We start from the raw sequence: 24,067 nt of genomic DNA on the forward strand, positions 1-24,067 counted from the left end.
GGAGAGCGACGGCAGCGGGGGACGGAGGGCGACGACGGCGGCGACGGGGGCCGGCTCGGGGGCGGCGGAGGGCGGGGGGCAACTGGTTGTGAAATTTTCACAAGCCAAGCTTATATACCCAGAGCATTGGTTCCGGTTCGTGGCAACAACCGGGACCAATGCCCCCTTTAGTCCTGGTTGGTGCCACGAACCGGGACCAAAGGTCAGTTTTCGGCAGCCCAAAAGGCGGGAAGCGGCGGCCTTTGGTCCTGGTTCGTGGCACCAACCGGTACCAAAGGGGGGCATTCGTACCGGTTGGTGCTACGAACCGGTTCCAATGCCCCCCTTTAGTCCCGGTTGGTGGCATCAACCGGGACCAAATGCCTCGTTATGCCCGTGCCCAAATGTTTAGTCCCACCTCGCTAGCTGAGAGGGGCGCGCAGTGGTTTATAAGCCCCACTGTCGCACCCCTCTCGAGCTCCTCTCCATTGAAGGCTTTCGGGCCTAATTGTCACTGATATGCCTGATGGGCCTACTGGGCCTTCTGCGGGCCTGAATCCTGGCCCATGGATGGGTTTCTAGTCGTATTCAGGCCGTGGAGGCCCAGTAGGTGGCATATTTTTATTTTTCCCCTGTTTTTTGTTTTCTTTTTTGCTTTATTTATTTTGTTTTGTTTCTACTTACAACAAAAAACTTATTTATTTTATTTTGTTTCTAATTACTTACTTATTATGTAATTTTCCTATTAAAGTTTCTAACAAAAAAAGTCCTTTATGAAAATTCTTTTTCCTTTTAATGATTTTGAACAGAAAATACTTTCATAATTTTAGTTGCATCAATTTTACATGTAATTTTAGTTTCAATAATACTAGAGGTTGCTTATAATGTTTTGAACAGAAAATACTTTGATAATTTTAGTTTTATAAATTTTATTTATATTATTAAAGTTTATTTTATTTTATTTTGTTTCTACTTATATATTTTATTAAAGTTTATATTATTTTGTTTCTAATTACTTATTTAATTTATTTTATGATAATTCTTTTTGCTATTAAAGTTTGTAACAAAAAAGTTCTTTATGAAAATTATGTGAACTCCTGACTTTTTGTGCGTTCAAAATACACCATTCAAAGCCACATCATCAATTTTCAACCCTTTCTGACTTTATTTGTTATTTTTCATGCATTTACTGATTATTTTGAGCTATAAGACCCTGAAATTGAAAAGCATTTACTGATTATTATTGAGCTATAAGCCACATCATCAATAAAATTCTTTTTGCTTTTAATGTTTTGTGCAGAAAATACTGTGATAATTTTAGTTGCATAAATTTTATATAATTTTAGTTTCAATAATACTAGAGGTTTATAAAATGCAACATTCAAAGCATTTCAATAAAACATTCAAAGCATTTCAACAAACGGACAATCTGTTCCGAGATATCAGGGTTTCATACAGAAACTCGTCTGTTACAACATGCATTTCAAATGAACTAGGAAAAGGTTGAAAGTTGGCATGGTATCATCATAATAGGTGTGGAGAGAAAGTCTTCACTTTTTCTTCGCTTGTGTGCTTGCTTATTGCGCCGTAACCATGTATAATCTTCATCGTTTATCAGGATGCTTGGGTCAGCCTTGACTTTGAAGGGAGGAATTTCATGAAACTTTTCATAATCTTCGGACATGTCTGTCTTCCCCTCCACTCCCACGATGTCCCTTTTTCCTAAAAGAACTATGTGGCGCTTTGGCTCATCGTATGATGTATTCGCTTCCTTATCTTTTCTTTTTCTCGGTTTGGTAGACATGTCCTTCACATAGATAACCTGTGCCACATCATTGGCTAGGAGGAACGGTTCGTCAGTGTGCCCAAGATTGTTCAGATCCACTGTTGTCATTCCGTATTGTGGGTCTACCTGTACCCCACCTCCTGACAGATTGACCCATTTGCACTTAAACAAAGGGACCTTAAAATCATGTTTGTAGTCAAGTTCCCATATGTCCACTATGTAACCATAATATGTGTCATTTCCCCTCTCGGTTGCTGCATCAAAGCGGACACCGCTGTTTTGGTTGGTGCTCTTTTGATCTTGGGCGATCGTGTAAAATGTATTCTCATTTATCTCATATCCTTTGTAAGTCAATACAGTCGAAGATGGTCCCCTGGACAACAAGTACAGCTCATCACAAATAGTGTTGTCACCTCTGAGACGTGTTTCCAACCAACTGCTGAAAGTCATGATGTGTTCACATGTAATCCAGTCGTCACACTGCTCCGGGTGTTTGGAGCGCAGACTGTTCTTGTGTTCATCGACATACGTGGTCACCAAAGTAGAGTTCTGTAGAACTATGTAGTGTGCTTGAGACCAAGAATGCCCGTCCCTGCATATTATTGAGTTCGCTCCTAGCGTGCCTTTTCCACTTAGTCTCCCATCATACCGCGATTTAGAGAGACCTATCTTCTTAATGCCAGGAATGAAGTCAACACAAAACCCAATGACATCCTCTGTTTGATGGCCCATGGAGATGCTTCCTTCTGGCCTAGCACGGTTACGGACATATTTCTTTAGGACTCCCATGAATCTCTCAAAGGGGAACATATTGTGTAGAAATACGGGGCCTAGAATGACAATCTCGTCGACTAGATGAACTAGGATGTGCGTTATGATATTGAAGAAGGATGGTGGGAACACCAGATCGAAACTGACAAGACATTGCGCCACATCACTCCTTAGCCTTGGTATGATTTCTGGATCGATCACCCTCTAAGAGATTGCATTGAGGAATGCACATAGCTTCACAATGGCTAATCGGACGTTTTTCGGTAGAAGCCCCCTCAATGCAACCGGAAGCAGTTGCTTCATAATCACGTGGCAGTCATGAGACTTTAGGTTCTGAAACTTTTTCTCTGGAATATTTATTATTCCCTTTATATTCGACGAGAAGCCAGTCGGGACCTTCATACTGAGCAGGCATTCAAAAAAAATTCCTTCTCTTCTTTGGTAAGAGCGTAGATGGCATGACCTTCATACTGCTTTGGAGGCATGCCGTCTTTTTCATGCAAACGTTGCAGGTCCTCCCGTGCCTCAGTTGTATCTTTTGTCTTCCCATACACGCCCAAGAAGCCTAACAGGTTCACGCAAAGGTTCTTCGTCACGTGCATCACATCAATTGAAGAATGTACCTCTAGCTCTTTCTAGTAGGGTAGGTCCCAAAATATAGATTTCTTCTTCCACATGGGTGTGCGTCCCTCAGCGTCATTCGGAACAGCTAGTCCGCCGGGACCCTTTCCAAATATTACGTGTAAATCAGAGACCATATCAAGTACGTGATCACCGGTACTCATGGCGGGCTTCTTCTGGTGCTCTGCCTCGCCTTTGAAATGCTTGCCTTTCTTTCGACATTGATGGTTGGTCGGGAGAAATTAACGATGGCCCAAGTACACATTCTTCCTGCATCTGTCCAGGTATATACTTTCGGTGTCACCTAAACAGTGCGTGAATGCATGGTATCCCTTGTTTGTCTGTCCTGAAAGGTTACTGAGAGCGGGCCAATAGTTGATGGTTACAAACAGCAACGCATGCAGGTTAAATTCCACCTTTTTGTGCTCATCCCACGCATGTACATTGTTTCCATTTCACAACTGTAAAAGTTCTTCAACTAATGTCCTTAGGTACACATCAATATCGTTGTCGGGTTGCTTAGGGTCTTGGATGAGAATTGGCATCATAATGAACGTCCGCTTCATGCACATCCAAGGAGGAAGGTTATACATGCATAGATTCACGGGCCAGGTGCTGTGATTGCTGCTCTGCTCCCCAAAAGGATTAATGCCATCTGCGCTTAAACCAAACCATACATTCCTTGGGTCACCTGCAAACTGAGCCCAGTACTTTATCTCGATTTTTCTCCACTGTGACCCGTCAGGGGTGCTCTCAACTTCCCGTCTTTCTTACGGTCCTCACTGTGCCATCGCATCAACTTGGCATGCTCTTCGTTTCTGAACAGTCGTTTCAACCGTGGTATTATAGGAGCATACCACATCACCTTCGCAGGAACCCTCTTCCTGCGGGGCTCGCCCTCAACATCACGAGGGTCATCTCGTCTGATCTTATACCGCAATGCACCGCATACCGGGCATGCATTCAAATCCTTGTACGCATCGCGGTAGAGGATGCAGTCATTAGGGCATGCATGTATCTTCTCCACCTCCAATCCTAGAGGCATGCGACCTTCTTTGCTGCGTACGTACTGTCAGGTAATTCGTTGTCCTTTGGAAGCTTCTTCTTCAATATTTTCAATAGCTTCTCAAATCCTTTGTCAGGCACAGCATTCTCTGCCTTCCACTGCAGCAATTCCAGTATGGTACCGAGCTTTGTGTTGCCATCTTCGCAATTGGGGTACAACCCTTTTTTGTGATCCTCTAACATGCGATCGAACTTCAGCTTCTCCTTTTCACTTTCGGACTTTTCCCTTGCATCAACAATGACCCGGCGGAGATCATCATCGGGCACATCGTCTGGTTCCTCTTGATCTTCAGCTTCCCCCATTGCAGCATCACTGTATTCAGGGGGCACATAGTTGTCATCATCCTCTTCTTCTTCACTGTGTTCCATCATAACCCCTATTTCTCCGTGCTTCGTCCAAACATTATAGTGTGGCATGAAACCCTTATAAAGTAGGTGGGTGTGAAGGATTTTCTTGTCAGAGTAAGACCTCGTATTCCCACAATCAGGGCATGGACAACACATAAAACCATTCTGCTTGTTTGCCTCGGCCACTTCGAGAAATTTACGCACGCCCTTAATGTACTCGGAGCTGTGTCTGTCACCGTACATCCATTGCCGGTTCATCTGCGTGCATTATATATAATTATGTGTGTCAAAAGTAAGAAAATTAGACAAGTATCTATCTAAAGTAAGATTTTTTTCTTTCAGAAAGAAGATAAGAACAAGAGGCTCACCACGGTGGTGCCAGCGACGAGATCGGCGCGGGCGATCGACGGCGGTGAAGATGAGGACGGGGCATGACGGACCGCTAAACCTAGACGAATCTCGGAAAAAATGGAGCTCGGAGGTCGAGCTTCGAGAGGAGAAAGCTTAACTAGTGTGGCTCGGGCATTTCATCGAACACCTCACATGCATAAGAGGTGATCTAGAGCACCCAAATGCCCTTCCTTGCCGGCCAGCCAAAAACAGAGCACTATGGAGTGCTCTGCTCGCCGGCGATGGGGTATATATAGGCAACTCATTTGTCCCGGTTCGTGGCTGGAACCGGGACTAAAGCCCAGCCTTCTATCCCGGTTAGAGGCAAGAACCGGGACCTATGTTTGTGGGCCAGGAGCGAGGCCCATTGGTCCCAGTTCGTGCCAAGAACCGGGACAAATGGCCCAGACGAACCGGGACCAATGCCCACGAGGCCCCGGCCGGCCCCTTGGGCTCACGAACCGGGACGAATGCATCCATTGGTCCCGGTTCATTGCAGAACCGGGACTAATGGGCTGGCCAGGGCCGAATGAAAGCCCCTTTTTCTACTAGTGATGGCCTTCAGGAGCCTCCGCTGAATATATCATCTAATGTCAGACCTCGAAGATAGGAGTTCTCCGTAAGCCCACGGCTTTCAGGGACATAGAAGTGTGTTTAGCACAATGCCCAAAAAAGGTCTAGTTGATTCAGGTGACATGATACACTTTGCCACCATTGTCAACTAGAAAACTTTAGTTGTGGTCTCGAATAACCGGTCTATTTCCTACCCTTTCTCTCCCGCCACTTTTTCTTGCACGGTAATTACTAACCTCTCTTTTCCGCCATGTTTATCCCTCCAAATTTATGTTGCCCTTTGTCTCTTGCCACTTTTCTCCTACCCATTCTCTCCTGCTCTTTCTCTCCTATCAAATTCTCCCGCTCAATGTTTTTCCGCCACCTCTCTCCCGCCTTTTGCTCCGGCCATCCTCATCCTATAAAGGCCCTCAATCATATGTTGTGTTGCATTGGTGTCTTAGCGGACTATTTTAGTATGTTGTCACAGATATGTCTGGTGATCCTTCTGTTTTTAGGGTTACTCCTTTGATGTGTCATGAGATTTTGGGAAGTGCCATCAAGATCAAGTAGTGTAATATTAGAGGGAGGGGTCCTGTTGTTCCATCAGATGCATTCTTGAGGAAAGATAGCCACCTCATTGATTGTGGTAAGATTTTCCCCAAATTTAGGCACCCTAAAAGGAACCAGGACAGAATGCAAGTAGAACTTCTGAGGTTACGTGATATGTGGAATGATTAAACTCAAAGAAATGGAGGCACGTCTTCACATTTTACGTATGGACACTTCATCACCGGTAATAGCGTTCCTGCCGGTGGAATATGCCTACCACATACAGGTAATTAATCATACAGATTTCATTGAGTTAGAAGGTATTGCCATAGTTTTTATACTTGGTAGTATTACTATTTGTAATGTGTGGTGGTGCCCTGAGGACGCAGAGTTGTTGAAGCAAGATCCATAACTTTGAGTGGATGAAGCTATTGTGGGATCGGTCCCACGTTGTTCGATGGTGTAAGGGTCATGCAGCATGAAGGCGGTACATCGTCGAAGGGTGGTGGAATCTCAAAACGCGGTAGATCAAATAATAGTGCTAGAAACAACGACGATGATAATGACTTTATGCCCAACAAATGAGTGCCGGTCACATACAGACCCACTCAAGAAGATCAAGCTAGGAAAGAGGTTATTTATAACAGTGATGGCGACTTAGTGTGTCAAATAATCCAAGTGTGTCAAATAATTTCTTGGGAATGGTGGATACACTTGAACATAGATCACATATAGAGCATCACAAGTGAAATTATTGACACTAATATTTGTGAAACTAAATAGACAGCCCTAAAATACACAGTCGAGGCGGTTAGTCAAAGAAACCGCTTCCAATGAGTAAGTATTTTTGTCAGTTCTACTTGTGAGCCCGCCTCACGCATGTATAGCATTGAAAGCAATTATAGGCTAGGAACCACATGCCAGTGCATGAATTTGGAGGCGGTTCTGATACCACTTCCAATATTTCGAGTAGCGGGATGGGCTTTGAGGCTAAATGGGAACCGCTGCATGCACATGCACTAAAACCGCCTTCACTGCCCGATATGGTACTAGTGTATCAGGCAACCTAAGAGTAAGGAATATCATATATAGGCAATAGAAGATAAGCACCTTGGGATGCTCTAGTGCATTATGTAGTAATCGACTCTATTTAAATTTTCTACTATACCTTTATCATAGCCTACTCCTACTACCTCGGTGTTTATTCTCACAAAATGTTTCACCATGCTTCCTCATACTCTCCCTCACTACTTTAACTTACCCTTTCATGACAGGCTACCACTGGAAGGTCCAACCACGGCCGTTGGTGGAAGCTCCATCTGCTGACAGGTGCCTACATTACTATCAGTGGAGGCCATGGCAAGACCAGAGGTGGACCTCTACTTACGAACTCTTGAGTTAATCATCAGTCATAAGCCAACCGGAGGGGAATCCCAAGAGCTAGCGGGCAGTCCCCACTACCCTCATAAACCTAATTGTTCCCTTCCTTCCTCGTGTAGTTGGCTCCTTAGCCCAGTAAACCGTCTTCTCCAAGGAAATCCTAATAGTGCAATAAGTGTGTAATCCAAGTCCCAATCATCTATGATCTCATCCGACATGTTTGATTTTTAGCATTTAGCCGCTTCCTCTAAACCTCTAAAATTGCCCATTTCTTCATCTTCTCTCTCAACTATTATTCTTCCCAACATGTTCCACCATGGTCAGCGATGCGTTGAGGCTTGGAGGAGTCGACGACCTTGTTTGGACCGAGGAGGACACATGCATACTGGCTTGGAGTAAACGACGAAGCTGTTTGTCTAATTAAATTACATGAATCATTTTTTAAACCTACACAAGCTTTTTAAAATTGTGGACATTTTTCTTAATACATGGACATTCTTTTACAATATATGAATATTATAATCATTTAATCATATTATAATCTAAATTTTTCGTCGAAATTACAAAAAAATTATGTACTGGCCGCACTGATCCTGAACGGGAGCTCCTATTTGGCACCAAGTAGTTGGCAAACCAGCCAACGCGCACCCACCGCTCCCCGTGCGCCATTTTGGGCCGGCCCACGTCCAGCGATGGAACGCCCTTTTCATACATTTCATATTTTAGCTCCCTTTCTTTTTAGTTTTTTCTTCTTTACAATTACTAAGGCTTTTCTTTATAAAATGTGAATTAAAAAATCTCGATAAACTATACTATTAGTGAATTAAAAAAATGTTAACAATTTAAAATAATCATGGATTAAAAACAAATATTAATTTCTAAAACAATGTTTGCGTATAAAACAATGTCCATGATTTTGAAAAAAAACATTGTGGGAGTTAAAAAATGTCCATGATTTTGCAAAAATATTCTCACAATCAAAAAATGTTTATGAATTAGAGAAAAAATGTTCAGGAATCAAAACATGTTCATGATTTTTAAAAACTATTCGAGTATTCAAAACATATTCATTATACAAATTAAAGAAATTTTCATGAAATTTTGAAAACAAAGTTCACAACATTTATAAAATGTTCCTGTATTTCAGAAATTAGAAATAACTTCATCTTTTTGAAAAATGATCGTTGATTCAAAAAATGTTTGTCAAAACAATAAAATGTCAGTGAATTACAAATATTGTTGCCAAATTTGAAAAAATGTTCATCGATAAAAAAAATTATGAGTTCTGAAACGATGTTCAAGATTTCAAAACATGATTTATAAAAACATTACGAAAATGTGAAAACTATTCAAAATTTTGAAAAAATCACGATTTAAAAAACAAAAACACAAATTCAAAACATGTCGATGATGACAAGAAACACTTACAATTCTATCAACAGTTCATGAATTTGAAAGATGTACATGAAATAAAAAAAGAAAGTAAAGTAAAAAAATAATAGGAAACGAGAAATAGAAAATAGAAAAAAATCAAAAAGTGAAAATCAAAAGAGAAAATAAAATGTACTTAAAGAAAAGAACGAAAATTAAAAAGGTAGGAAAAACCTGAAAGAAAAGCAGACACTATGGGAAGGTCTAGGAACTTCCTAAAACTCAAAAGGATCTTTCTTTAACATAGTATAGACGCAAGCGCTCATATACACACGCATACACTCACCCCTATGAATGCACTCACGCACACCGTACCCTATGAGCACATTCGAAAGACTGAGCCGACATATCATTTTGAAATTTACGAAGTCATCATAGGCACCTCCTCAGCGACGGGAACGTCTCCTTCCACTGAATGTGCATCACCGAAAATCCTGAAATAAATGCGAGCACCTGGACTTGGACCCTGGTGGACTGGGGATACCACAGTCGCTCTAACCATCCAACAACAAGTTGGTGCGCAAACTCAAAAGGATCTTGGTGGGTCGGATCTAGCATATGTAAGGTAGATCAGGTGGTACGTATTAGGTCACTATTTCGCGACCTCCGTGCCTGTTCCCTCCGGGCTTTAGCAAAGCCTCCACTATTGCCGCCTGCGTGCGGCAAATAATGAGAGAATATCTGGTGCACCGGTGCTTGTGATGCTACCGTTGCACGGAACTCACGTTACACATTTTAAAATTTTCTGAAAAAAACCAGCACATTCACACAACACATTGTAGGTTGTCACAGAATTGCAATCAAAAATTGAAACCAACCCAAAAAATAAAAATGGCAAATTCAACATTGAATAGTACATAACATAAGTTTGTTTCTTGATTTGGCGCATTATCACATTGATGTTAAAATTTTCATTTTTGTATCTAAAAAAATATTTTGAATTTTGATATGAATACATTGATGTTGTGTCAATGTGCTAGATTTGTTTTCAGGGTTTTTTAAAAATGTCCTACGGCATCCAGTACACCGGCAACATTATAAGTGTGGATGCACCGGATACATTCCGGGCAAATTAGAGCTCTCTGTAATCCCGCATATACAGAAGAGGGGAGAACAACATGCTAAATGGGCCGGCCCAGGTGAGCGGCCGGGGCTATCGCCTGCTACAACAGGAAAATGTTTTTCTTTAGAACGCAATGAGAGTCTCTTACACACAAGCAGTGGCGAAGCTTAGTGCAACTCTGGGGGCCGTGCCCCCCACCCCCAGCCAGCTTTGTCAAGCTCCGCCACTCCACACAAGGAAAATGTTGAATAGACAATCACCTCAACACATTGTGTCTACAAATTGTGTCAATTGCAGGAATTAAACATGGATGAGTAAAAACAAACTGTTTGAATGTATTTGTCACAATAATTAAAGTGGATTTAGGATCATGTAGAGTAGAAACTTTAGCAAGGTTCTCAATAATCCACACACAAGAAATCCCAGGAACAATAAATTAAAGACACACAAACAAAAAATATTTGAGGCACATTGCGTCAATTTAACGGGCCCTTGTGGCCTCGTATTGATGGGAGAATGTCCTGCAGAAACCAACATTCAAAGAAAACTTCGTGAAAACCATGTTTAGAAGTTTCAAAAAAATCTGAAAAAAAATGTGCGATGTTAAAAGGATGATGTTCTATTGCCATGTGAAATTTTAAGTTAGAACACATTACAGGATGCCAGCTATGGAAAAGACGAATTCTGCTATGAATAGTGACATTACTGTTCAGCACTACTCAATATTGATTTTGTTTTTTCATAGCTCATATCTACTAATGTGTTTGCACTTCAAATTTTCCAATTCAGTAGAACATCACTCTCTTAACATTTCATATTTTTAGATTTTTTTTCAAAAATTTAAAACATCAATTTCGCGTGGTCTTTGCCCGTTTCCACCAAATGTTGGTTTCATATGATATTTTCCTCGTATTGATATGATATATGGTCATGTAATAGTAACACTTGCTCTTAACGAACCTGAATTGCTGACCGATTGCTCACAGACTTTATTCACTCAGAGACTGGATTACACTCATCTGCTCCCTCCATTTTGAATTACTTGTCTTAGATTTATCTAGATACAAAGGTATCTAACACTAAAATGAGTCTAGATACATCCGTATCTAGACAAATCAAGATAAGTAATTGAGAACGGAGGGAGTACATATACATGACCGAATTCTGCAAATTTATTCAGAGGACATCGAACCGGAGACAGATGGTGTTCTTGTTTCAGAGCTGCACGGGGCTGAGCAGTGGCTTTCCTGCGAAGAAGGCGTCGAGGTTGCCGGCGACAAGCTCGATCGTGCCGCGGATGGACTCCGGCGTGGCCACGGCCCTGTGCGCCGACAGCACGACGTTGTCCATGGAGAAGAGCTCCGGCGGCACGTTCGGCTCGCTCTCGAACACGTCCAGGCCGGCGCCGCCGATGACGCCCTCCTGCAGGCACCTGACCAGCTCCGGCTCGTCCACGAGGCCGCCGCGGCCGACGTTGACCAGCACGCCGTCCTTCCCCAGCGCCTCCATCACCTCCCGGTTCACCACGTGCTTCGTCTCCTCCGTCAGGGCGCAGGACAGAACCAGCACGTCGCTGCCGGCGGCGAGCTCGCGCACGGTGGGGACGAACTCGTACCGCGCCGACGGCTTGGGCGACCTCGAGTTGTAGGAGACGGCGCACCCGAAGGCGGCGAGCCGCCGCGCGATGCGGGAGCCGATGTTGCCCAGCCCCAGGATCCCCACCCGCTTGCCGCTCACCTGCCAACGACTCCATCAGACTCCGGTGATCAAAATTCTCCTCTTGTGCGCGTTCTTTGGAATCATTTGGATGGCCAAGAAAAACTAATTCTAACTACCGCGATTGATGGGGATCCGCGGTTAAATTAACCTTGGAGACGAGGGGATACTCCCCGCCGGCCGGCCAGCTGCCGCGTCGGAAGTACGCGTCTGCAGCGGCGACGCGGCGGAGAGCGGCTATGAGAAGCCCGACGGCGTAGTCGGCCGCGTCGTCAGAGAACGCGCCCCCAGCGTTGGTGACGGCAATCCCGCGGCGGCGGCAGGCGGCAAGATCGACGTGTCAACGCCGACGGACGAGGCGAGTACGAGCTCCAGCTTTGGGAGCGCGCCCATGAGCTCGGCGGTCACCGCAGGGAGCTCGACTGTAAGGAGCGCCCGCGCCGAGGCGGCCGTGTCCGCGTCAACATCAGCGAGAGGAAGGAGACTGTACCGAGCTGAGAGCTCCAGCTCAAACTCCGGGATGATGGGGTCGGCCAGGAGCACGACCGGCTTGGATGCATCGGCTTGGGCTCGCGCCGGCGGCCGCATCTCCTCAATCGGCGGTGGGTTCGGTAGGTAGTGACTAGTGAGCCAAGCGAAGGGGAAGAACAGAGCACTACTGCTACTAAAACAGAGTCGTCCAGACTCCAGAGCAGTGGTGGCCAAGAACTAGACAACTAACTACTGTATCTACCTTGGTGGTGAGAGGATAGTCGCCGTCGGCCGCCCACCTGCCGGCCCGGACGTGGGCCTCGGCGGCGGCCAACCGGCGGAGCACGGCGACGACGAGCCCGACGCCGTAGTCGGCCGTGTCGACCGCGAAAGCAGCGCCAGCGTTTGTGACGGCGATCCCGCGGCGCCGGCAGGCGGCCAGGTTGACGTGGTTGACGCCCACGGAGATGCCCGCCACGAGCCGGAGCGCCGGGAGCGCGGCCAGGTGGTCGTCCGTGACCGGATTGAGCCCGATGAGCAGCGCCCTCCCCTCCGCCACGGTCGCGGCGTCGGCGTCCGCGACCAGAACGAACCGGAAGCGCCCGGCCAGCGCCGCGGCGAACTCCGGGAAGAGCGGCTGCCCCAGGAGCACCAGCGGCCTCTCGTCGGCGGGCGGCGTCGTGTTTTCCATCGGTCCGTGGAGGTAGGAATGGTATCGCTATCGCCTATCAGACTACCGGCTGCTTTGGAGGGACAGAGACAAAGCCACCAGCAGACATCGGTTGCTGGACCAAATGTGGCTATTCCTAAGAACAACTCCAACCGATACGGACAAGTGCCGGCCCAACCCGGGGACCCAAACTGAAATCGAGATGTCTCGGTGTCCGCCTAAACGTATTTTAGACCCAAATTTTCATCTTATTTGCGTCGTCCGCTCAGTGTTCACCTCGGTCCCATCTGTCGGCCGTCCAACCACCGCTCGTGTGCGGGGTGTCGACGTCATCCACTTCCCTCCCCCGTCCACATCTAACCAAGCTTGCCCCCCTCATCCATGACAGGCAAAACCTAACTAGCCATGGGGTTCTTCAACAAGGGCAAGCGAAAGTTCTGACCTATCGCCACCTCGTCCCGCGCGTCGTCACTGTCACCACCGACTCCTCGCGCGGCGGGCCATCATGAAAAAGGCAGCGCGCTGTACATCCCGGTGCACCAGACGCAGTGGCACTGGGAATACCGGTAGCCGCTGGCCTATCCAGATGTCTACATGCCCCATTATTGGCATCTGGACACGCACCGTATTTCAGTGCCGGCGATGCCCCGGTCGGTGCGGGCGCACACCGAGGAGATGCGCAGACGCCATGGGTTACTGACGTCGGAGCAACGGCGGCTCCCATACGTGTTGAACACTCCCAACTAGGAGGTCTGGTTCGCGCTAGAGCTCGAGGCATCGGCGTCGACGACCAAGACGAACCGGAAGCGCCCGACCAGCGTCGCGGCGACCTCCAGGAAGAGCGGTTGCCCCAGAAGCACCAGCGGCCTCTCGCCGGGGGGCGGCGGCGTGTTTTCCATCACTCCGTGAAGAAGGGAATGGTATCGCTATCGGAGTATCAGTACTAGTAGAAACCTCTATTTTTTTTTTTTTGCGATGGAGTAGAAACCTCTATTTATCAATGTCAGTTTGGTCTTTCGAAAATGCTCATAGGAGTAGGGTATGTGTGTGCGTTCATAGGGGTAAGTGTATGCACGTGTATATGAATGTCTGTACTAATGTTAAAAAAAAGAAACCTCTATTTATCGGTTGTGGTGAAACATGCACGGTTGGTTTGCTTTTAGATTTGTGCAGCAGACATGGGTTGGTGGTGGACTAATCAATGCCAGTTTTATTCTTTGTGATGAAGAGCTCGCGGTCAGTGACGATCGACATTCTTTGTGCTCAGTCGGAGACGACGACGGGCGTAAGCAGCGGGGCGCCGGCGAAGAAGGCCTCCAGGTTGCCGGCGACGAGGTGGTCGAGGTCGGCTATGGACTCCGGGGTGAACGCGGCCCAGTGAGGCGTCAGCACGACGTTGTCCATGGCCATCAGCTCAGCCGGCACGTCTGGCTCGTCCTCGAACACGTCCAGCCCGGCGCCGGCGAGCCTGCCCTCCGCGAGCGCCCTCACCAGCTCCCCCTCGTCCACGTTCGGGCCGCGCGCCACGTTCACCACCACGCCGCCGCTCCCCAGCGCGTCCAGCACGCGCCTGTCCACGACGTGCCGGGTCTCGGCGGTCAGAGCGCACGCGACGACGAGCACGTCGGAGCACGCGGCAAGGTCGCGCACCGCGGGGTGGTAGCAGTACGAGACGTCGTGTTTCCGGCCGCGGGAGTGGTAGGAGACGACGCAGCCGAACGCCTCCAGCCTCCTCGCGACTGCCGATCCGATGCTGCCGAGGCCGACGATGCCCACGCGCTTCCCGCGGAGCGTAGACCCGAGGGGCAGGAAGTCGCCGCGCTCCGGCCAGAGCCCCCGCCGCACGTACCTGTCGGCCGCCGATACGCGCCGGAGGACGTCGATGACCAGGGCGACGGCGTGGTCGGCGACGTCGGAGGAGTAGACCCCGGCCGCGTTGGCCACGGCGACGCCGCGGCGCGCGCACTCGGGGAGGTCGATGTGGTTGAGGCCTGCACTGACCGTGACGACGCAGCGCAGCGACGGGACGGCGTCCAGGAAAGCCGCGTCGACGCGGACGCCCCCGCCCGGGACGAGGGCCAGGCGCGGTGGGTCGTCGTCGGCAGCCGCGGCGGCGAGGAAGGCTTCCATCGAGAGCGACGAGGCGTGGCGGTCGAGGAGGCTGAAGCGGGCGGCGAGACCGGCGAGGGAGGCCGGCGAGAGGCGGCAGAGCACCAGCACCCGCCGCGTCGCTGCCATCGTACGTTGTCGCGCGAGAAGAGGGCGTGAAGGGCGGCCAGGCAGTTGATCTGGAGTTGCAGTTGGGAACCGAAGCCATTTCTGTTGGGATAAAGAATGCGGGGTTGCCGTCGGGGGCGCCACCGTGAACACTGGAAATGACGATGAAAGCGGACTGGATCCAACAGCTAAACGTAGTTTCCAAATTTATTTTACAAGAAAACTAGGACTTTGTCACTGATTATTTCGTATATGGCATATGGGAGCATGTGCTCCCCGATTCAAAATCAACATTTAATTTATAAAATTTGTGAAAACATCACAATGTATAATATCACTCATATGCTCAGATGATGTATCTATCACTAAAATACGTCTAGATACATCCATATCAGGCACAATCAGTATTGGACGAAGGAGTAAAAAAATGTGTGAACATTTCTAGAAACTTCAAGCATTAATTGAAATGCAATTTGCTTTTAAATTGTGAGAAAACATGAACATTTTTCGAAATTGTGAACAACATGAATAACATTGGTTTTTACCATTTATGCCACTAGTTGTCTCTCACTACTCGGTTTTGCAATTAGAAGTTACACCTGCTCAAAAATGTCATCGGTAAGTTAGTACTTGCTAAAAAAAGCCATCGTTCGGTTAGATATTTGCTTAAAAATAACATTAGACACTCTTACTATCAGGTCAAACCTGTTGACCATATTATATGGTCAAAATACCCCTAGACCCATCTATCGGCTCTCTCAATCTCACAATAATAAATGTGGGACCCACCTATCAGGAGTAAGCAAGCAAAGAGATTTAGAGGAAAATAAGAACGTTATTGGAGATCGAGTGAGACCCACACTTTACCGTAGTGAGATAGAGGGAGAGTTGGCATGTGGGTCCATGGGTATTTTGGCCATATAAATGATAAATGGGTTTTGAGTTGACAGTAATGGTGTGTGATGGCATTTTTTAGCATGCGTCTAATAGAGTGATGGCATTTTTGAGGAGTTGAAACTCCTAATGCAAAACTGAGAAGAAATCACCCAGTTTGGGGAACCTTCTAGAAGGTTCACAAAACCCGGTCTTGTAGTAGTTTTGCTACATGCAGAGCGGCTCCATTTACCTCTCTTGCTCCCCTCGCATGTGTGTTTCCTCGACAATTTCACATTGTGTGCTTCAAATAGAAATAGGAGCAACTAATCAAGGAGTACTCCTTCGGCAGCCCCCGCAACAATCACTTAGGATGGAATGGGAGCCCGCCACTTGGCACACTCTCAGCCGTCGCCACGTGTCGCATTCTGGGCGTTCCTTTAAGATTTTATTTATTTTTAATTTTTATGTACATGTTTTCAGCTTTTAGATGATTTTTTCGGGGGTTTTCCAGTTTCCCTTGGTTTTTCTTAGGTTTTAGACAAAAAGGTGAAAAACAATTGACGCAAAAAACACGGTTTTTTCTTCTTCCACAAGAGGCGCATATTTACTCCTCATGGAGGCACGAATTTGCTTACGTGAGTTGCACGGCCGTGACTCTCGCAAAAGGGGAAAATGTGTTTTTTTCCTTCCACGAGAGGCACATATTTATTTCTCGTGGAGGTACGAATTTGCTTCCGTGAGAGGCATAGCCGTGCCTCTCAGAAAAGGAATAAAACACATTCTCTTCCTTGTTTTCCTTCTTTGAGAGACAGAGTTTCACTTTTTCTGAAGGCACATATTTTCTTACATGAGAGGCACGGTCGTGCTTATTGCAAAAGGAAAAAACATGTTTTCTTTTTCTTTTTCTTTCTGCGAGAGGCATAGATTTACTTCTCGTTGAGTCTCGGATTTCCTTCCGCCAGAGGCACGGCTGTGCCTCTCGAGAAAGAAGAAAACACATTTTTTTCCTACCATGAAAGGAATGGACTTACTTCTCGCATAGCCACGGATTTGCTTCCGCGAGAGAGAAAGGGAAAAAATGTGTTTTCTTCCCTTCCACGAGAGGCACATGTTTACTTATCTTGGAGGCAGTATTTGCTTCCGCGAGAGGCACGACCTCTCGGAAAGGGAGAAAACATGCTCTATGTTCGGGTTTTTTGTCCGGTTTTTTCGTGACAAAAAAGTTTATCGAGACCTATAACATATGTTCGAATTTACGAAAAAAGGAAAAACTTCTGGGTTGCGACAAGGGGCGCACATGCAGTGCAATATTTGTGGCAACCTGTGGAGGGTGGGAGTGACTTTTGCAAAAGGTACTCCTTAATTAGTGATTGTTGGAAATATGCCCTAGAGGCAATAATAAAATAGTTATTATTATATTTCCTTGTTCATGATAATTGTCTATTGTTCATGCTATAATTGTGTTATCCGAAAATCGTAATACATGTGTGAATACATAGACCACAACATGTCCCTATTGAGCCTCTAGTTGACTAGCTCGTTGATCAATAGATGGTTACGATTTCCTAACCATGGACATTGGATGTCATTGATAACGGGATCACATCATTAGGAGAATGATGTGATGGACAAGACCCAATCCTAAGCATAGCACAAGATCGTGTAGTTCGTCTGCTAGAGCTTTTCTAAGTGTCAAGTATCATTTCCTTAGACCATGAGATTGTGCAACTCCCGGATACCGTAGGAATGCTTTGGGTGTACCAAACGTCACAACGTAACTGGGTGGCTATAAAGGTACACTACAGGTATCTCCGAAAGTATCTGTTGGGTTGCCATGAATCGAGACTGGGATTTGTCACTCCGTATGACGGAGAGGTATCTCTGGGCCCACTTGGTAATGCATCATCATAATGAGCTCAGTGTGACTAAGTAGTTGGTCACGGGATCATGCATTATGGAACGAGTAAAGTGACTTGCCGGTAATGAGATTGAACGAGGTATTGGGATATCGACGATCAAATCTCGGGCAAATAACGTACCGATTGACAAAGGGAATTGTATACGGGATTGCTTGAATCCTCGACATCGTGGTTCATCCGATGAGATCATCGTGGAACATGTGGGAGTCAACATGGGTATCCAGATCCCGCTGTTGGTTATTGGTCGGAGAGTTGTCTCGGTCATGTCTGCATGGTTCCCGAACCAGTAGGGTCTACACACTTAAGGTTCGATGACGCTAGGGTTATTAGGAAGACTTGTATGTGATTATGGAATGTTGTTCGGAGTCCCGGATGAGATCCCGGACGTCATGAGGAGTTCCGAAATGGTCCGGAGGTGAAGATTTATATGTAGGAAGTTGTCATACGGTCACCGGAAAGGTTCGGGGGCATATCGGTATTGTACCGGGGCCACCGGAGGGGTTCCGGGGGTCCACCGGGAGGGGCCACCTCTCTCGGAGGGCCTAATGGGCTGTAGAGAAAAGGGAACCAGCCCTACATGGGCTTGGCGCATCCCCCCCATGGGCCCATGCGCCTAGGGTTGGGGGGGAAACCCTAAGGGGGGCGCCCCCCTTGCTTGTTGGGCAAGCCCCCTCCCCTTGGACGCCCCCCCTCTAGATCTCATCTAGAGGGGGCCGGCCCCCTTCCTCCTTCCCCTATATATAGAGGGGCAAGGGGAGGGCTGCACACCACATCTAAGGCGTAGCCCCTCCCCTCCCCAACACCTCTCCTCCTCCGCAAGAGCTTGGCGAAGCCCTGCCGGAGTACTGCTGCTCCACCACCACCACGCCTCATGCTGCTGTTGGAGCCCTCTTCCTCAACCTCTCCCTCCTCCTTGCTGGATCAAGGCGCAGGAGACGTCCTCGCTCCGTACGTGTGTTGAACGCGGAGGTGCCGTCCGTTCGGCGCTAGGATCATCGGTGATTTGGATCACGAGGAGTACGACTCCATCATCCCGTTCTCTTGAACGCTTCCGCTCGCGATCTATAAGGGTATGTAGATGCACTCCTCTTCCCCTCGTTGCTAGATGACTCCATAGATTGATCTTGGTGATGCGTAGAAAATTTTAAATTTCTACTACGTTCCCCAACAATGATTTCATAGGAAATACGCCACATCCCAAGTAGAACTTTTTAAAGGGTTGGTTTGGTGTGGCCCATTATCAAGTATTTTCCTTTTTCCGTTTTTGAATCATGAATTAATATTTATTTCATCTTTTCTACTTAAATAGAACTTGATGTTATGTTGTCTACCTCGTTCTTGGTCCAACCTCACTTACGTTTCACTCATGCCGGTTGTGTTGTTGCTTCCTTGCACATCCTAGGTCTGTCTTTCCTCATCCCCATCTCCTTTCTCAAGATTTATTCATGTCTATATTAATCAACAAGATCTTTTCTGTTGCTAATGTGTTGATGCCGAAATTGACCATGGTAGGCTCTAGATTGACCTGAAGGTCTCGTGTTCCAAGTTTTCTAAGGCCTCAACAATTCATGGTGTTGACTTCTAGCTTCTTTACCAGGTTCTTTCATGTTTTTTTGTAACAGTCGGTAATAGGAAATTCTATTGGTCACCAATAAATTCTGCTAGCATTCAGAAAAGATGAATTTGCAAATAAACGTTGAGACTACGTTAAATAGATTTCGTATGCATATATTAACACAACATACTACACGATTCAAACACTATCTGATATTTTTCCCGATTATCTACATGTGAAAATATATACATATAGTTTTTATACTTCCCCACTATCTGCTACTTTTTAAATTGTATAGTTGTTCATAATCATGATTTGCAATTTCAGAATTGAAAAGGTTTCAGTAAATATGTTTCTAATCACTTATCTTATTTGATTGCTCGCAATCTTCATGTGGTTCATCGGTTCACCTTACAAATAAATATGTTTATATTTCTGATATCTTTTATTATATTGTTGATGTAACATGCGTTTGTCCTTCCATATATTTTTCGATGTAGGGAAGAAAAAACAGATTTTCCTTTCCGATGTAGAGGAAAGATCGGCTATAGGCTAAATTCGTAACACATACATGGAGTTTAACTAATATAAATCAGCTATTCACATCTCTTGTTCTAATGTCTAATCACATCAGTTATGGTTGCACCATTTCTTACTAATAGGAGGTCTCTGCATCGCGTCCTCAATTACGCCAACATGCGTCCAATAGGAGATCTCTGCATCGCCTATTGCGACCATGAAATCTCACGTCACCCATCCAAGCACTTAAATCGGCCCGACCCAGCGCACAACAACAAGTGCGAGCCAGCGCAAACGGCTGAGATCCTTTTTAACTAACTTTTTTTCCTTTTCTTTCTTAATTTTCAAATATGTTCACAATAAATGTGAATTATAATATGTTCAATAATTTGAACCATTGTTCATGAATTGATGGATTGTTCATTAATTCAAAAAATATCTTGAATTTGAAAAATATTCTAGAATATCAAAAACATTCATGAATTTATAGAAAAAAGGAGAACTGAAAAATGTTCATGAATTAAAAAAAATCAAGGATTTAAAATGTTCATGGCTTTAAAAATATTTGTACAATTTTAAAACTGAACTTTAAAAAAATTCAATTTAAAATTTTCATGAATTTTAAAACTGACCAATAAAAACAGAAATGAAAAATAATAACCTAAAAACTTGTAAGAGAAAACAGAGAAATAGGAAGAAAATAAAAAAATTGTATGAAACCCTCCTAAAACCGATATATAGAATTTTGGGCAGGCATTGCTCTTAGCAAGCGCTAGCTCGGCGTCGGTAGTGGAAAAATCTTGTCGACTGGCATGGGGCAGCTCATTAGCAGGTATTTTTGTTTGTTCGTTGCTAAAATCTCAAAATAATATTTTATAAATGTAATATACTATGTTTATGGATGATAAATTTGTTCTACGTTTTTTCAAAGTGTTCACGTCTTTTGAAAATTATTCATGTAATTAAATATTGCTTGCGAATTTTTGCAAAATGTTCGTCTAATTTTAAGAAGTGTTTAGCTATTTCACAAAAAAATTGATGTGTTTTTAAGGTGTTCATGCTTTTTTGAAAAATGGTCGTGTAAATTTAAAAAGAGTTCACGCATTTTTACAAAACATCGTGTGATAAAAAAGTGTCATATGCCCAAATTGAAAGCATGTCATTGTCTTGAATGGATCATATGTATTGGCATATCTCTCATGGTCGCGGAGTGCTGAATTGATCGTATGTTTTGTCGAGCTCCAGGGAGATGGAGGGGGAGGAGGAGATGAAATTTAAGGACGAGGAGGAGATGGAGATGGAGAATCAGCAGGAAGATGGCGAGCTCGAGCCGTGAGATATGGAGTGGCGGTTAGCCGATGCCATTTCCGTTGCGATAAAGAATGTGGCGTTCCTGTCGGGGGCGCCACAATGAATGGGTACACAAGAGATGAAGAGATGACGAGGAAAGCCGAGTGGATGCAACGGGTAAACGTATTCTTCCAAAATTACAACGATGAGAAGACAACGGTATCACACACGAGGAAAGTAAAAGCAAAAAAAAAAATTGAATAGTTGTATAAATTATGTTGTTTGCAAAATCAAATAATTTAAAGTTTTTTAGGAAACTGATTAAGGAAAAATAGGAAACTAAATATATACTAAAAATATTAAAGGAAAATTTACAAATAAAATAAAACATTCAGGTAAAGAGGATTTATAAATTAGGAACATTCCAAGATAAACTGTTGAAAAAAAAGTGGCACCAAAAACAGTAAACTCTGGAAAATAGAAATAATAAATGCCTTCTTATTTTGTTCAGTTGCATATTTTTCTTGAATATTTATGTTTGCCATGTATTTCTAAAATTTGTAACATCGTTAGTAATTTTAGTAGATTAGTGATGAGTTTTTCATGAAGGTATTACACACTTTTATTCGATTGTTCTCATTCATGATCGTTCTCAGTCTCTTTTTTGTAACTAGATCATCGTGTGTAGGAAGCCTACCCGCAAAAAAAAAACATGTGTAGGAAGACATCACCACGTCATCACCAGAATAGTATGGGTGGAAAATGGCATCAAATCTAGACGCTTTGAACCCTTGAAAGACATATGTCTGACATTGGAGTTGGCCAGCCAAAACTTTGAGTTTGACAGTACACAAGGAATCAATTTTTCTTTTCATTCATAAATCTCAATTGTATTTTGAATCTTTTTGATAGACATGTACGTACATATAATATTCACTTCTTTGATAAATCAAAAGTGGGATAAATTTTGCTATGGTTATTTTTGTTGAATATATGTATAGGCTATAAATCGCATGTATGGTTAGGATCTTTTCCTACCTAGCCTCGCCTCCTGTTTCCTTGTATTGTCGAGGTCGTGGGCTACATCCTATACATACTAGAAGAATGCCCGTGCGTTGCAACAGGGCCACATTAACTTTAAGATTTCAATATTAATATTCTCATACATATCAAGTGACATTGGCGATCTTTTTTACCATCAATTCCTCACAGACACACACTCTCCCTCCCTCTTCCTCACTCTCTCTCCCCCTCTCCCTCTCTCTCTCTAACGCACACACACACATATCCATCTTATTGGATACGGGACCATAATCCATCTATTTCACACACACATGTTAGTGCATAACAATATGGATTATGTGTATTACATTTGCCGCCACAACTGAGGGAATTAATTTCATGTAAATCGGCCAGCCATAGCTCCAAGAATACGCGGAGGAGCTGGCTCGGGTCGGCGTCGTCCAGCGCGGGCCACAGGCCCGCTTCCAAGTGCGTCTACGCGTCGGCCACCCACGTCGGGTCCTTCAAGTGCCGCTTCCACCGCACCAACCCCCAGGGCCACAGCCACGACCAGGGCCAGGGAAGCCACCCTTCTTCGCCCCCTTCACAGGCCGCGGGCCAACGCGGTGCCGCGGCACCCGGCCTCGCCCTCCGGCACCGTCACGACCCAGTGATGCAGCCCAAGCATCAGCCTCGAGAATCAAGAACGCTCGACAACGGAGAGGGAAGGGAAGATCATATACATGTCATAAGAAAGGGATTTTATTTACTGCTCCCTCGATGTATTGTTTTCTTTGTTTGGAAATTGATTACCATCCGTGAGTTGAGGTAAGGTTAATGTGATTGAGCGATTTTTCTGAAAATCAATTATTTGTTTTCTAATTAATGTGATTGAGTGATTTAAGGTAAGGTTAATTAATTTAGATTTGATCTTTAGAGATTGTTCATGATTGATCCTACAATACTAAATAACTTGCGCCAGTATGGAAAGTTCTGATCTGTTCATATTTCTTTCATTGTGTGAGAGGACGAAAAAAATCTACGAAAAAAACCAGCGAAGGTGGGAGGAGGTACCAAAAAACCATGGGAGGTGGGACGAAAAAAACCCTGGAAACGAGACTACCAACTGCTCCATTAGGAGTAGAGATATATATATGTGCATGTATGCACCCAATCTAATTGATAGTTGCATTGCCTAACAATATGGTATCAGTTTCCCTAACACGATCATCCGCGTAACCTTCCGCTCATGCCGCCACCGCACCTCTAGGTCGTCGCCGCCGCCGCACACCCCCTCTGCCGCCGCTTCCCTCCCCAAGCCGCAGCGGCACATCGTCCCCTCTTCCCTCCACTTCCACCGATCCCATCTCCCAGCCGCGTCTCTCTATCGCCATGGCTTCACCCGGCTCATCCGCCTCTGGTACCACCAATCCTTTTGCCGGTCCCGATCTAATCCTCATCCGTGATCTTGACATCCATCACGTGTTCCTGTGTGCCTCGATCACTCCACCTCCACCTACTACTCCTGGAAAACCTACTTCTCCCTGGTGTTCTGCAAGTATCATCTCCATGACCACATTGACGACTCCGTCGACTCCAGTCTCATGCTTGGCGATGACGAGTGGATGACCATCGACGCCACACTCATTCGTTGGTTCTACCTCAGCATCTCCAAGGATCTCTTCCACATGGTGGTCACCGACGGGGACGATACCCATGCTGTTTGGACCAAACTCAACAGGCTCTTCACCAACAACCAACTCCAGTGTTGGGTTTTCCGTCAGCATGAATTTTTTGGATGCCACCAACTTGACTCATCCATTGATGCTTTTTGCATGCGTCTTAAGAAACTTGCAGATGAGCTCCGTGATCTTGGTGAAACAATCTCCGATGA

At 45.4% G+C, this 24,067-nt stretch overlaps 2 protein-coding genes and 1 pseudogene across 2 annotated transcripts; all 3 read right to left on the bottom strand.

The window, feature by feature from the left end:
* Nucleotides 1-10,889: 10,889 nt before the first annotated feature.
* On the bottom strand, nt 10,890-12,952 carry LOC119352823 (glyoxylate/hydroxypyruvate reductase HPR3-like). Its single transcript, XM_037619410.1, has 2 exons — nt 12,388-12,952; nt 10,890-11,675 (listed from the first exon to the last, which is right to left on the bottom strand). The coding sequence occupies exons 1-2, from the start codon at nt 12,814-12,816 to the stop codon at nt 11,154-11,156; spliced, it is 951 nt and encodes a 316-aa protein (XP_037475307.1). The 5' UTR covers nt 12,817-12,952; the 3' UTR covers nt 10,890-11,153.
* On the bottom strand, nt 11,686-12,372 carry LOC119352825 (annotated as a pseudogene).
* A 1,026-nt stretch (nt 12,953-13,978) lies between the features above and the next one.
* On the bottom strand, nt 13,979-14,933 carry LOC119358674 (glyoxylate/hydroxypyruvate/pyruvate reductase 2KGR-like). The gene is made up of 2 exons (XM_037625124.1): nt 14,657-14,933; nt 13,979-14,581 (listed from the first exon to the last, which is right to left on the bottom strand). Exons 1-2 carry the CDS (start codon nt 14,923-14,925, stop codon nt 14,059-14,061), a joined length of 792 nt encoding a protein of 263 aa, XP_037481021.1. The 5' UTR covers nt 14,926-14,933; the 3' UTR covers nt 13,979-14,058.
* Nucleotides 14,934-24,067: the final 9,134 nt, after the last annotated feature.

The sequence above is a fragment of the Triticum dicoccoides genome, chromosome 2A (genome assembly GCF_002162155.2).
Source record: "Triticum dicoccoides isolate Atlit2015 ecotype Zavitan chromosome 2A, WEW_v2.0, whole genome shotgun sequence".
Classification (NCBI taxonomy): domain Eukaryota; kingdom Viridiplantae; phylum Streptophyta; class Magnoliopsida; order Poales; family Poaceae; genus Triticum; species Triticum dicoccoides.